The sequence below is a fragment of the Phaenicophaeus curvirostris genome, chromosome 2, assembly GCF_032191515.1.
Source record: "Phaenicophaeus curvirostris isolate KB17595 chromosome 2, BPBGC_Pcur_1.0, whole genome shotgun sequence".
NCBI lineage: Eukaryota > Metazoa > Chordata > Aves > Cuculiformes > Cuculidae > Phaenicophaeus > Phaenicophaeus curvirostris.
The window spans coordinates 79,398,316-79,414,180 of record NC_091393.1 but is presented as its reverse complement, the minus strand read 5'-3'; the positions used below and the strand labels follow the sequence as shown (position 1 = coordinate 79,414,180).

The 15,865-nt window shown below is 41.2% G+C and overlaps 1 protein-coding gene across 1 annotated transcript; it reads right to left on the bottom strand.

Moving 5' to 3' along the window:
• Positions 1-2,452: 2,452 nt before the first annotated feature.
• CALM2 (calmodulin 2) lies at positions 2,453-15,727 on the bottom strand. The gene is made up of 6 exons (XM_069852617.1): positions 15,603-15,727; positions 11,051-11,081; positions 5,749-5,892; positions 5,566-5,672; positions 4,655-4,790; positions 2,453-3,348 (listed from the first exon to the last, which is right to left on the bottom strand). Exons 1-6 carry the CDS (start codon positions 15,603-15,605, stop codon positions 3,320-3,322), a joined length of 450 nt encoding a protein of 149 aa, XP_069708718.1. The 5' UTR covers positions 15,606-15,727; the 3' UTR covers positions 2,453-3,319.
• Between the last annotated feature and the right edge of the window lie 138 nt (positions 15,728-15,865).

Sequence of the window (15,865 nt, the reverse complement as noted above, 5' to 3'; positions counted from 1 at the left end):
CCCAAAGTTCTGCAAGATGAGGATTATGGAATTGGAACAATTCAAACTCTGTTCCAGCTGTGGTGGCCAATACATCAACAAGCTTAACTACAAAACTTGCCATTTCAGAACAGCCTGCAGAAGTAAGCCGGGGCTCCAGCCCCTGGGTCTTGGTATTACTCAAAAAATAACATTGGACTTAATCCTGCATCAATTACTACATGCATCTCAAACCTGCAGGCTCTACAACCTCCCTTCGACCAGCCTCAACAGTAAAAAACTGTGCTGTCTCTTGTTCAGATAAAACTTCACTTATTTTAACTTGTGCCCATTGCCTCACCCTTCCATTGGGTGCTACCAAGCTAAATCTGGCACTCTCTTCATTCCCTCCCATCAGGTTTGTACACATGGAGAGTATCTCCCCCATAGCCTATATAGAAAGGGAACAGCAGTTTTTAAGCCCAAGACCTTACACTGCCAGTTTAGAATAAAGCAACAGCCACCAGTTTTATTGCAGTGTTATACCACAAAAGCTTTCGCTCTTGTTGTTATAATATGGAATGTTAGAACCTCCACCATATTTAACAGACAGGATAAAGAACTGTTATCTTAGTAAGCTACCAGAAGATGAAGTTCAGAGTATTCCTACGTACATATCCAGAAGTCCGTCTAGAGCAACCGAAGGACTACCTGTTTCACAACAGCAAACACCTGCAAGTGCAACCCAGCCAAAAGTTTCAGGTTCTAGTGACCAATGCCATTAGCTTCCACCACTTAACTATTCCTCAGAAGACATTCTTCCATCAGCAGAAAGCACTGAGAAGTACTATACCCATTCTGCAGCTTAATTATGTTGTAAAGACAACTAGAATACTTCAATGTTTACCTAGAAATCGGGCATTTCATTTAGAGAACAGCAACACCAACACACTAAAAAACAGCAGCTTTGATTCCAGTGCCTAAACACTGAGCAGAACAACAAACATGACAGTAAAGGTGGCCTTCCCACACACCCTTCACCCATTCATTTTATGTAAGGCAATTACCTTGGCCAAGATACTCTCTTTTCCATCAGATGCTTCCAAATGCATGCCAGCTTATAGAAGACTTTGATTAGATTCTTTTATAGAAGACACTGATTTCTCAGTCTACTGAAAGTCAAGACACCTCACTGGCAAATACAAATTCTTGTCAGATGCTGGTTTGAATTACTTACCTCTAAAAGCAACACTTCCAGTGCTCCAGCAATTCAGATTCACAAGTGGCTGTTCTCATGGTTCTGTCAAGCTCTCATCCTTTACCAAGTTGAAGCACCTATGCCTTGTCCCCAGATTACCAGACCAGAGGCTGAAGGCTGGATAGGAAGTGTTCTTCCAGTCACTGATTTTATAGAAGGCAAACTCTTAACTGCTTAAAATATTTAGACTACAGAACCTTCCTGAACCAGATTGCCCATGCACACGGAACAATTCTAAGGCATTCTGATGCTGACAATTTAAACACTTTTTACAAGCCTCCTTTGGCAAATCAACAAAGCTGCTTATAGTGCTTAGGTAGCAGGGCTTTAAAATCAGTGACCACTAACATTTTATCAAGTGTTTCCAAAAATCAGGTTTTATCAGCTGTCTTAATTTTACATTGTCACTGTAATTAAACATACTTCACAGATTAAATCAGGTTTAAAAGAATTAGATAACTGCTCTGCTGGGACTAGTGAGGGAAACCAGATGGACAGGCCATTGTTTTGTTTAAAGGCAACCAAAATCCCCAAACAAGACAGCCATAAAGTTTATGTAAGATCAGTCAGTTATTGCCAAGAGTACAGAGGCAAGGGAAACAGTCTCAGGTATTCTTTCGAGGATTCAGATTTGTCCTTGGTCAAAACCAAGTCTGTTTGATGCTTTTTAAAAGCAAACCTTGACAAAACACTAGTTCTGGAACTACAATCATGCTCATTAGCAGATCAGTAAGAGGCTTTTCCTTCTGTACTTTGAGCTGATTGCATGGCAACTCAGACATGACAGCTTCAGGAAAGTCCAGGTGTGAGACTAAGTTACCCCAATGTAGCAACTGACAGGGAATAAACTCCAAAATAATTAAAAGAAAGCAAACAGGTTTAGTTGTCCGAACAAGGAATTTTAATTTTAGGTCAACTATTGAACTAGGTCAACATCCAGTTCACAATGTCTACAGATAGTGGGCATAGCCAGTCACTACGGTAAGTTTATTGAAGCACCAAGCTCCACACAAGACTGTAAAATACATTTTAAACTACTAGTAAGAAAGCTTCTTCAAGTCAACAATACTATTAAGGGCCAGAGTTTAAGGTCTAAGTCATCACCTTCCAAGCTATTTTAAGACAGCCAATCCATTGCATAAGCAAACCAAACTGCTACATACTGAAACACATAGAGCAGCAACTGTATTGAACAATTCCTGTAAATAATTCAAGGATACATTGAAACAGTATGGGTAAATTGTAATTTTTTATTGGAAAACAAATATACAACTTGGAATGGATTTGAGGCAAATCGTGCCAGAAGCAGATTTTTTTGAAAATAAGTGGCTAAACAAAGTTTAAAAAGCATAGTAACAAGAGGAGAAAAATGTTTTCTGGTACAGGACCAGCAGTACAAAAAAAACTTGTGTACGAGTACCTGGATAAATCACCCGTTTTGCATTAGTGCAACTTAAGTTTCATATTGTTGACTGTCAATCGTCCACAACGTTAAGACTCCACACTTCAACAACATGTTACAGGTATGGCCACAAACAAGTTACTGTGAAGTAAGCTAGGAGCATGATTTTTACAGTGCATTAGCCACATATATATATACTATTCATGTGATTTTATCCTGCAGCTAGCTGCAAGAGTCCTTATCCTCCATCACAAAACACAGATTAAACTCCTTTATGTACTGGAGAACTAGAGCCAACATGCTGCTTTAACTAAGGAATTGCTAATGCATGGTAAACCCTAGCTTACTTTATGTAACTTGCTACACCAGTCATACCTAAGTCTCCTAAAGAAAGCTACTTTTTAAACAGACAATCCAGATGTTCCCTCAGTTAACCAATTCCATCTAACTTTAGATGTGCAGAAGGGCTTAAATATCCAGAGTAAGCCACATGCAACATTTGTTACTTAGATCAATTTTCCAAAAATCAGAACAATGACAGTAAGATAAAGGAGAAAAACATGGAGGAATGGCCTTCTAATTACTATACATGCATATTCTTTTGACAGTAAGGGAAAAACCTTTTACAGATAAGTTACAAACAGAGAAAAGGCAAATAAACAATTTTGTACAAGAAATTTAACACATTCTGTACAACGTCTTCACTTCGCTGTCATCATTTGTACAAACTCTGTAAAAGGAAAAAGTTACATAAGTTACTCAGAGAAAAATCTGAATTGCAAGATCTGAGAGTGGACCTGTCTTACTAGCGCTGAACACCATTTAAAAACTGTTTTCAGTTGCTACACCTAAACCCCTCCTATTTTTAATGGCAAAAAGCCTCTACTTTCATAAGAAAGGTTGATCCCTCAGTGAATTGGGTAACAGCCTTAATTCCAAAACAAAACATTACAAGGTACTCATGCACCCCGAGTTACAGATAAGGGACAAGAGACCCAAGAATGACCAAGAGATCAATAAGGAGATCTACAAGCAAGACACTGTGTTGAGTTTGAATTTTTTTTCAAAGCAGAACAGCTCAAGTCTGACTATTTTGCATGACCAGCTTTAAGCAACTAAATCACTGCTTATTAGAAGCTCAGCACAGTGGAAGTCAGATCACACAAAACTGGATTCCTCACTGAACCACAGTTTCAGGTATAATAGTAAAAAGACTGAGAACCTAGAAGCAGTTAACTGTTGCTCAATAGGAATGCCCTCCCCTCTAGTGCCAGCCTCTAAGCAGTCTATTCATAAGCAAATACAGAGCAGCAGCCTTGCTCATAAAAACAACTATTCAGAGGGCTCATCCTTTAGGCCACAACTAAGAAGGCCTTAAATGGAAGCCACACCTACACCTCAAAGGTCATTACCTGAAAATACCTTAGCTCCTTCCTAGAGGACACTCAAAAGTTAAAACGAAAACAAGCCTGCTGCCTCTGAGCAGCAAGCAATTGTCTTAACAGAACTCTTCCTGCTCAAATGACTTCATTTAACATTCAATGCCAAGAAAGATGGAAATAAAAATAAGCTACTGTTGCAGCCAATGTGCAAATTACTTAAGAGGCCTTCTAAAGGTCTTTAAAGTTTCTGCATATTTTAGAGGTTTGTCCCTTTAATTAGTAATTTTAAAAGCATTAATGAAAAATGAGTGACTTGGTACAGTCAGATCAACATTCATTAGTGAGCAGAACAGTATGTGAACATCTCTGCTAGCTTCCTTATTCTGTCATTGGGCATGATTAAATTTAGAAAGTTATTTCTTACACTGCACAGCTGAATAGTCATTTTTTGCCTACAGCACAAATGCAGCAATAACCCACTTAAACCTATTTAGAGGTACACAATGTACATGCTAAAAGACATTAGCTTAAAAGAACAACTAACTATTGAGAAAAATCTCACCTGAACATTGCCCTACTTAAACTTGGTGCGGCTATCAGCATCTACACAAACCACCAGCACAAAAAGTGCCAATGAATATGTTAACTCCTTACCTTCGTAGTTTACTTGACCATCACCATCAATGTCTGCTTCCCTAATCATTTCATCAACTTCTTCATCTGTTAGCTTCTCCCCAAGATTTGTCATCACATGGCGGAGTTCTGCAGCACTAATGTAACCATTGCCATCCTGGGAGGAGAAAAGAGACTTGTTGAGCATTAAGAAGTTAGCATAGCTTTGACTGCTAGCATTTGCACAAAACAATTGAGACCTGTGAGCCTATATTCAGTATTATTTAAGATGTTATTCTTAAAAAGACATTTTAAAAACAACTTATACAGTCTATTTGGGCTGCCTTATCCCACTACCTTTTTTAACCAATAATAAGAAGAGACCATCGCCTTTTGCAATGTTTTTAGGTGGCAGATGCCTGTTCAATCACATGACTGGTATAAGCGTGTCTTTAAACAGAAGCTACTCATTCATCTGTTCCATGCGAGTCCAGCATAAAGCCACAAGGTCTTAAGAGACCACTTTTACTTACTCTGGAATAACCTTCTTTCCCCCACTCCAAGCTACTTCAGCATATTTTCTATTTACAAGTGTGTCTGGCTTAAGAAGCTGAGTAACTTTAGACTCATTTAGCAATTTACTTGGTAAAATCTATGAGAAAGGTTTAAAGGATTACCATTTTAAATATTTAAGCAATTTCCCTGACAGCCTTGTACAAGTATTTCAGTAGCATATCAAGTACTGGCTTAACAGTAACATCTGCTAGTCATGATGACCCATTTGACTTTCACATACAGTACCCACAGCAGACTGAACTTTAGGGCGACTAGTTATCCTACAGGTTCTAGATGACAGGAGTGCAGATACCCGTTGGTTCAGTGACGAAGCTCTCATTACACATCAGATTGAGTTTTCATTACAGAAATACTTGTTAAGGTAAATATTTTAGTACCTTGTCAAAGACACGGAACGCTTCTCTAATTTCTTCTTCACTATCTGTATCTTTCATTTTTCTTGCCATCATTGTCAGAAACTCTGGGAAGTCAATTGTGCCATTGCCTGCAAGATAGTTACTTATGTTAGCTAAAAGACATTTTATCTAACTTCATTAAATAACTTATTAGTAAAATCTTACCATCAGCATCTACTTCGTTTATCATATCCTGTAGCTCTGCTTCTGTGGGGTTTTGACCAAGCGATCTCATCACTGTCCCCAACTCCTTTGTAGTTATAGTACCATCACCATCCTTGTCAAATAGTGAAAAAGCTTCTTTGAACTCTGTACAACAACAAAAAAGGGGTTAACACCATAGACTTTGAAATGGAATCACATAAGAATCTGTTGTTCCAAGTTACAAAACTTTCTTTCACTCAAGAAAATTTCAGCGTACTGCTTAGTCTGATAGGGTTGTAATGCCAATATTGAAATGCTTACACATGGAAAACAATCCAACAGTGAACTGATCAACCTCATTTTGACCTAAGTAAGACAGAAGGACATCTGCTTCAGAAGCACTCAGGTGCTTATTATCGTCTTGAATAAGGATCCCTAAAACAGAACTGAAAGGAATAGTTATTCTGCAACTAGAAAATCCGACATCTTTAGTAGGAACTTTATCTCATGAGATAAAATATTATATTACTTTGAGAAAGCTGAAAAACAATACTAAAAATACTACAGCTTAATAGCACTCCTAATAGAGACTAGTCAAGGGAAAAAGGTATAATCACACCAAACTAAGAATAGTTTATTATAATCCACTTCTGCCAGACAGGCAAGACGGAACAGTATATATTACCATGAAGCTGCAGTACCTTAACACCGTAGAACTTAACATCTGACCATACCTAGCTAAAAAAGGAACTTCCCTACCTCTCTCTCCCACTGGGCTTCTGCAGTTTTTCCAGTCTCTCTCTCTCTATGTAAATATAGACAACTCAAGTCAGTTATTCAACGAGGAAAGTCACTAGACTCCTGATTTCTGAAGAGCTGTTATGAAATTCATTTGACCCTACTATACCCTGAAACAGCATTCCTAAAACTAGTTAAAATCAGCTGTAAGATTGCTTAACTGCATTTCAATGCTACCTCTTAACCCCCTACAATGGCTGTACTGCAGCCAGCAATATTAATGCAAGCATAACATGTTTAATTGTCCAGTCCAAAAATGGAGCTGGTTTTAATCCACACCATCTGTTTGTCTTGGGCCACAGACCTTAACTAGCTCCCTAGATTGTAGTAGCTCAAACAAATTACAGTTAAACATGAAAAACTTATCTATTCCCTCACATAGTTCACATCCTTTTACAGCCTTGCAAGGCACTGAGACCATGTCTTTGGAGAACTCATTAGCTCAAGGCTACTCCTGCATCAAAATACTTCCAAGAATTAATTTTTCAACATTTGCAGCCAGCCAGCTTCCCAGATGGTGAGCTTCCCAGGCCAGAATTAGTCACAGTAAAAGTTGTTTTCACATGAAATGCATCTCATACTCTGAAACAGTCAAGGTGAGTACAAGCTGGCCAGCATTAAAAATGCAACTATAAAAAAAGGCTTTTTATAGTTCATGAATGCAGCTGTAATACCAGAGCCACAACTGAGTCTCATCCAGGAAAAAACACTAACAGTCTGAGGTGTTCCAAAAGCTAACTCCCACTGTTAAGCGCTCAAGAATCAGAGCAAGGCTACCACAGGACCAGGCAAAACAGTTTCAAGCCAGTATTATATATAACCACAAAAAAGAAACAGGCCTACTCAAACAGGCAGCTATAAATCTGTACCTACAGTAACTTCCGAACAGTCTCAAGTTAGCCTGGAGGCAAACAGGTTTATTAGCAGGAAGTTTTACACCAGTGAAGAACAGGCTTTTAGGTCAAGCCACTACACAAGTTCATCTTGAAAGGATCTCAAAAGGGGAGCACCGAGTATTCATCAAGAGTCAGGTACTCAACTGTTATTAAAAACCATCTAGCTGTTGATCACTTCATCCTTAGCTTGAAGGTCAACTGTCACTAGCACAAACATGAAGCAGACTTCACAGTACTGCAATAACCCTGGCGAGAAAAGGTAACATTTTAAACACAAAATTCAAAGATTTGACTGCAACATGGGCCACTCTGATTTATTATGAACACTAGAAATGAACCATTCAAAGGGCAACTCTTCAAGCTTTCTTTTACTCAAAGATGCTGTAGGCTAAGAAACAAACACCTACTTTCTTTATGGTTGGGACTTAAAACAAGTCAAAGGTCAGCCATATAGTCCCATTTGAAATGCTAAATCAAGTTAGGAATACAACTAAATCGCCTTTAACCATTTCTAGGAACTACCTCTAGTAATTACAGCAAAGGAGTAACAGCCTACAAATACATTTTTATCTGGAACAAGAACAACCAATCACAGCTTTGGAGGATTTGCAGCAACAGCCAGTGAAAGCAAGCTATGAAATACTGAAGTTTAGCGAGCAGTGCAGTTCTGGCAACATGATTATAAAATACATTTCTCATGCTTATACACCTTATGACTTCATGTAACACAAACCAAATCCTCTCTCTACTCAACACTCCTCCATGTAAAAATAGAGATGAAAATTATCTTGTATTCTAGATAAGGTCAAACTGTCAGAAACCTGAGGGCAGTGCCATCAGAACCTGTCATCTACCTTCAAGCCAGCCTACAAGGTTCCAGCATTTCCTTGCTTATGAAAAGCACACTGCATCAAGAGAAAAGACTGCTTCCAGGCCCCACGAAAGAAAGGCTACTCCCACAGAATGTGAATTCTAACACCCTAGCTCAGTATGTTCTATTTAACAACAGCTTCTGAGGCATCTTTGTACACATCACCTTTCCGGATGAAGTGGCATCCTTCAGTGACCTAATACATTCAGTGAACCAAAACTACCATTCCCACACTCAGTTAGCAAGCTATGCATGGAACTTTTATAGGAGAATGTTAGCCCTCTTCACAGCCACCAGAAGCTCAACACTTAAACATGAAACATGACTATTTCTACTATAAAACAAATTTGAAATAACTCTCATGGTCAGATCGCCAACAGAGAACCACAGCACTCTAAAGGAACAAGGCATAATGAACACCATACATGGGCCTATTTGTTTAGAGAGACCATCTTTGAGGTCTAGAGGAAGGAAGTACAGCTCACTAGATCAGCTGGTTTTGGAAAAAAGCATCTTTAGATTACCCCCCAACACTGACCACCCACATCAAGTGGTCCTAACCTATTTATCTTTTTCAACATAACACCTAACCAAAGGAACAGCCATTTGACTCTGCAACTTCAATTCTTACTGAATGAGGCTGCAGCCAGCATTCACATTCTGTACCTACTAAGCTTCCAAAATCTGTCTTCCACATGAACAAAGCCTGGTAAGTCTTTACACCCCTACCTATAATGACAAGCTTCAGTCCTATACAGCCAATGCGTTTCATAGGAAAGAACATCTGGAATACTTAATAACTGCAGAGGTGGAAGGTTTGTTTTAAGCCCAAGAGAAGTGGCCAAATTAACTACTTTGGCCTTCTATTTAAGAAGGGGAATGCTGTCTTTATCTTGTAGCACCATTTTCTTAATCCCACATTCAAATCAAAAGCTAGTTATCTTCAGATAAGTTGAAACAGACTGGCAGGGGGCTCAAGCTTTTAAAATCACAGTCACTGTAAAACATGCAAACAGTAACTATAACAGTTCTCATGCAAGACACTGACCTTCAACAGCAAAAGTAAACACACTGCTTTGTCAGCTGCAACCTCTCCTAAGCAATACTGCAGACAGTCCCCCAACAGATCCACTGGCAGGCTTATGTCTTCAAATCAGAGGTCTACAGTTTACTTGCAAAAATCTGCTCCATGAAATACCACACAGCAGAAGTGAAAGCAGCAGGCCATTTTACACTGGATACTAACACTGTTATACTTTTATTCTTTCCACACAGATGAGAACACTACTCCAGTATGACAAGCTTATTAACACTCACTTTTGGCTCTGAGAACTGCACTATTGCTCCTGAATACCTAATATCTGCACTAATCCTGAGGTAGCGTTAGTAAGCTTCCTGCTTATATTCCATAATCAGCTACATCAACTAATAAAGCTTCTACAGTTAAGCAGAACAACAAACCATTATTGAAAAGAGCAGTGACAATTGATAAAGCCTGCTCCCACTACACCAATCACAAAATCCTTAAGATTATGTAGGCCACTTCCAGAAAAAAAATCTCAAGTTGAACTAGATTTGGCTTGTGCTTACTCATAAGACAGTACCATGGCAACAAGCAAATACTAAGGACTTTCCACAGAACCACAATTAGATTCCTGTGAGTTAAAGCAAGCTTCTGAAGTCCAAAAGCTACAGAAGAATGTTCTTATACTTCAAATTCGGCAATGATAAAAACAAATCAGCTCATTAGGACACTTCCATTTAATAGTGTCTTCAGGAGCTACACCACAGCTGAAGAGCAGTAAGTCTTTACAGTCTGTTGCTTCTACAATTGACCTAGTACTACTAGATTAGCAGAAGCCTAACATCCTCTAAAATAATTTCACACAACAGTTATGCAGAGACTTTCTAGTATTAACACTAGATTCTTGTCATATCAAAATCCCTGAAGTCTTTCAATGTCCATGGCAAGGTTGAATTCTGAATTACCAGCTTTAAGTTACATCAATTATTGAAGCCGAAATCAGTCTTCAGAAAGCAGTAATCAATATTAGTTTGTGCAGCCTGTGTGAGCAGAAGACATTATAAACAGAAGTTTTAGCCACTAGCAGACAGTCAGCAGTACATGGAAACCATTGTTAGGTGGCCAATACTAAGATTCAAGAAATGCATATTTAAGCATTTCAAAGCAAGTGCCAGACCATCAGAACAGGGCACAGAACACTTGTGTCCAAGTACACAAAGCAGTTCCAAATATGGAATACAGAGAGTTGTCAGCATTAAGCCAGTCCATGCTGTCATCAGAAAAAAGCCACTCAAACCTTTTCACTGGTAGGAGACCACAAAGTAAATTATTTTTGCCTTCTATTAGATGAGCACTCCAGATTCCAAGTCTTCACCAGACATGACCCCCACACTGCCTTTCAGTTGGCACTTGGGACAATTCTGGCTTTGGGGGTTGGTGGTCATGTCCATCATCCCCCTCCCCCGCAAAAACTGCAGAGTCCCAATGCTACTACTAGCTAGTAAAGCTGTAAGGATTGTCTAACTACTCTAGAGGACAAAACTTCAGACTCATTGTATCCACAGTGCTTTTACAGCAGATAAGCCTTTAAAACTTAGCTAACAAATTAAAACATTCCACAATACTTCTTTAGTATCTAAGAAAGCTAAATATCTTGTGTAACACAGACTGTCACTGGATTAAAAGATGTTCCAGGTCAAGTAAGAGTAGCAACACAGCATGTAAAAACCTCACCTGCAATCTGCTCTTCTGTCAGTTGATCAGCCTGCAATAAAAACAGAAGATCATTATAGCTGCAGCAAAAGTTCAAGACAATAAGACACAGGCTTGTAGAGGCCGTTAAACACAATAGCTGCTTGTCAGGACTTATATGTAGAATTCTACAACAGTTCTAACTAACACAGCTCAAAAGTCATCAGGAGTGCTTGGTAAGTAAGAACTGGCAGCCTATCCTCATTCCCTGACCCCACAGTATCTAGTGTATCCTAGTAACGTATCACCACACATATCAATCAATAACCCAAGCAACACCAGCAAACTCAAGGCGCACAGGTCCCTCTAGCATAGTTTTCAAAACTCATTACTTGCAGTGATACTTTGATAAGCTAACCTCAACTTTAACACTAAGCACTTTAGGTCTAGGTAGTTCAGCAGTAACCCCCAATTCACAAATTTAAGGCACACTAGTCTCTTCTGCTAACTCACAATGCTGTCATTATAAAAATACACTCTTCTCTAGGATTAAATCATCCCCCGATTAACATGAAGCTTCATAGCCAAGACCTGGCTGTAAAACACAAATTCATATAATCAGTGCTACTAGTACTTCAGCACAAGCCAGCAATTTTAATGCACATGCCATATGGCTGTCTAGATTTTTTTTATTTCAAATCCTTGTCTGCAGCCTCAAAAAGCACAAGGTAGTTTACCAGGCCACTAGAGAAGGCTTCAGTGGTGTAAAACAGTTTCCAGATCAGGTGTGCAAGCTCCAGCTTATGCCTAATTTTGCTCACTGGCAGTTTTGAATCAAGTGGATTTGACAGGTGGTTAAAAAAAAAACCAACAAAACCAGAAACATTTCTTCAAGGTCAAACCCAAAATGAACTTTACTCTTGAAAAAACGCAAAGATGTTTGAGGACTGCAGAAATACTTTCTCTAGGTTTTCAAGTCAGCTGATTCATTAAACAAATTCTGGGTAGCTTCAGTTGCATTGTAGTTGAGCTGAAGGCCATATATTTCCTTCAAGGAAGCTTCCTGAGCTCTTTACCCCATAACACTCCAATGAAGAATAAAAAAAGCCTTAAGATTCAGAAAAGATGCACTCAGTGCCTAAGTTCAACACTGCTTTTTGAATTTTGTTCCTACTGTGATCACTTCAGCAACTACACTTCTTAAATTACTGCAATACTGACAGACAATAACATTTTTCAGTTATTAACTGTGCCCACAACATTCTCTACACACATTAGCTATCTGCCAATGAAATACTTGGAAAAAAATACCTGTCAATCTTTACCAATTTCAATTTTAATTACTTTTCTACACTGCATACAAACTTGAAAGTAACCAGCTTCTGGTTACTCCCCATAGCAGAAGTGAAGTTGCTGTTCAAGCAACCATACACCAGCTAAACTACTTATATATGCATACACTGTAGCAACCGCCCAAAATAAAGGCCACCATCAGTTATTTCTCAGACTGCCTGTGGATCACCTCCCTCCTCAAGCTACTTTTTTTAAAAGAGCAGCAAATATGTATTTGCATCTGTAGACTCCGCTTCTTTGTTTCAGCAGCTGTAGAAAGTACTCCATTCAACTTTTTCATTTTTTACAAAAATACAATGGTGTAAGGTGGGGCAGCAGCAACACTGCCAAGAACCATCACAAATTCAACATCAGGCTTTGAGATGAAAGCATTCTGCTGGTTGCTTAACAGAAGCCTAACAGATTTTTGTTTGTCTGGAGTGTATCATTAACACAGACAGGCATAGCATTTACCTTTGCATGCTATTTACATTTTTATTGCTCGAGTGAAGGGAACGATGTACTGCATTTCTGTAGGATATTTATATCCTCAGAAAGCTGTAGATCAGATTTAAGGAGCAACAATCTTGCGTATTTAGGTTAATACTTATGTGTTTCCAAGACACATATTGTTTATATAAAACAGTTAATACAAATACATGATATTAAGCAGTGTTTAAGCATTACGTGTTCCCCAAACCCTCCACTCCAACTCTTTCAGCAACTTAAAACATCCTGTAGCCACCAACCATAAATTTGAATATGCTTTGTCAGTACCTGTAAGAGGTACCGTGCTTGGAAAAAGCACGAAGCTTACTAGAAGCCACAGGTATATGGCAGTTGAAAGATAAGCAAGGAGGTGGGGCAAGGTTGAACAAACACCATCTGTACTCCGCAGTGCTAGGCTCTGCAGGGGCTGCTGCGCAACAGCAGTAGGAGGTGGAGCCAGCAACTCTGCCAGATCACTCCCTCCCGTGCCACTCAGGTGCGCAGCTCTCAGTCCAGATCCACGCGTGTGAGTTATAGGTCACTCTGATCTTCCTAGAGGGGCTTTCTGGAGTTCTCGGTCTTGAAGTTAATCAGACACTCACACACCATACACACTACAGTATGCACACCTTCGGTAATGCAACTCAACTTCAGAAACAAATGGTTAAAATTACAACTGAAAACCGCCTATGCTGAAGTTTTTACATGCCCATTACTAGGGCCGAGATCCACCTGAAAACCTCCTTTGATGAAATGAGGGTACACAGCACAGCTTTGACACGGCACTCTCTGGTTCACGCTGCAGCACTTTCATTTTCACTGCAACAGCTTCCATCCCCCACCCCCAGATTATGTCGAGGGCCTGACAAAGCATCTAAGCCTCCTAGGAAAGAAGGGGAGCTGCTGTGTGTGCAGCAGTTTCAGTGGCACATGCAGCCTCTAGAGGTAGTGTTTCATTACAGTCCTAACCGCTATGCAGTAATCTGTTGGAAGATCCTCAGAGCTGACTAACACTGCCCAATAGAGCTACCAGCAAATCGCACAACAGATGACACCATTTCCCTTCAAAATGTGACATTTTGGTATACTTCACAGGTTTTAGATCTGAATGGACAATTCTCTTCTGACAAGGTTAACTGAACAAGAATTAGGCAGATTAGCATATAAGAGCTAAAATTACACTCAGTATGTTAGCTTATTTTAAAAGGGAAGCATTCTGCTTTATCTAGCATGTGCAGCACTGGACAACGTATATTCACAGGTTTAGCCAGTCTGGTCTGTTGGTAATGAACTATAACCACGTTCAAAGTGTCACTGTGCCTCCTGGACACACCCATTTTTCATACAGACCTTGCTTGAAGATACTCCATTTTTGGTTCTGTTCAGATGACGTCTAAGAGCAGCAAGAGTCTTTTGCCGCTAGATTCACTGCTTTCTTTCTTTATAGGTGGTTTGTTGTATAGGTTTCACAGTTCAAGCAAAGGAACAAATTCAGGCTTCTGCTCACCTAATTTCTTTGCCCAGAGACAGTACTTCAAAAAACCCTTAAAATTAAGTACCCATCGTTCACATTAGACACGAAGAGTCGATAATGGTCCAATTCCTTAAGAGCACATAATGAATGAAAAGGCACTTCCACTATACTGCATCTTCTCTTACTGCAGAAACAGTACTAAGCGGCCATTGGCGTTGCTTTTGCGACAGAACTGTTCCTTTTTGTACGTGTTACAGTATCCACTCGTTTTATTAAAAAAACTAAACTTATATCCTTTAGAATCTGAAACAATTTTCTCAATTCCACAAAACGTTTCGACAGTTGATTTTAATCCTAAACAAAACGTACTGCTAGAAAAAAACAAACTGCGCTCGATCAAGAAAATGTCCACCGCAATGACCGAAAAGGGAAGACAAAATTGGTGGGTTCTTTTTTAATAAAAAACCAACAAAAATAAAGTTCTCTTGTTCAACAGAGCCACCGACAGCATGGCGTTATCAGGAAATCGACAGGGGAGAAAGAGCGAGAGCGGCTGCAGCGTGAGCTGACCACAGCTCTAGCGAGGAGGAAGATGGTGCAGTGAGGCAGCCTGCCCCTCCTCATCACCATGCTGCTCAGAAGCTGCAAGGCTCCGCATTGCATTATTGCCAGGCGCAAACACACACCTCGCTAGCGACACGGGCGTCTCAAGCGCCCGCAGCAGCCCCTGCTTCCCCCCCACCCCCTCAGCCCCATTCAGCCGTACACGGCGGCTTCCCCGGGGCGGGAGGAAACGATAAGAAAGCGCTGCTTTCGTGGCAGGCTCCTTTTTCCCGGGTCTCCTCCCAGCAGGAACCGTTATCCACCGCTCCCCCCTCTTCTCCCCCCCCCCCCCGCCTCGTTCCTCCCTCCCCCCCGCGGGCTCAGCGCTCGATCCCAGTGGCGAGTTTTGAATTTTGAATGCGCACCAACGCCCCTGGGCGGGAGACCTTGGGCGGGAAAGGAAAGGGGAGACCCGGGCGGGACGCTCTTCTCCGCCACCACTACCAGCCACTTCCTCCTGCGACGCACGCGGCGCCTCCAAGCGGGACCAGACCCTCCGGGCACCGCAAGCGACGCCTTCACCCCCCCTTCCCCCCCCGCTTCTGTGTTACAACCGACCTCGCCTCACGCGAGCCAAGCCACCCGCCCCCCCCCCATCCGCACCCAAGCACAGGCGGCGCCCCCCCCTTCCCTCCCTCCCCACCGAGCGCAGTTCAAGCGCTCCCCGCCCCCCCCACCCCGCACGCAGGGACTCACCATGTCGGCTCGTGGCGGGTGCGGTGGGAGCTGGGGCGGCGGCGCGGGGCTGCACACACGAAGCGACCTGCGCGCTGCGGCGTCTCGGCTCACACTGAGCCCTGCCCGCCCGCCGGCGCCGCCTCATAAACCGCCTCACAGCCCGCCCGGATCGCTCCGCGGCGCTCCCTCCTCCCCGGTCAGGGTAAACCGAGCTGCGAAAGAAGTCCCGGCTCTTCGCGCTCTTCTCGGCGACAACCCCCCCCCCCCCTCCCCAACCTCCA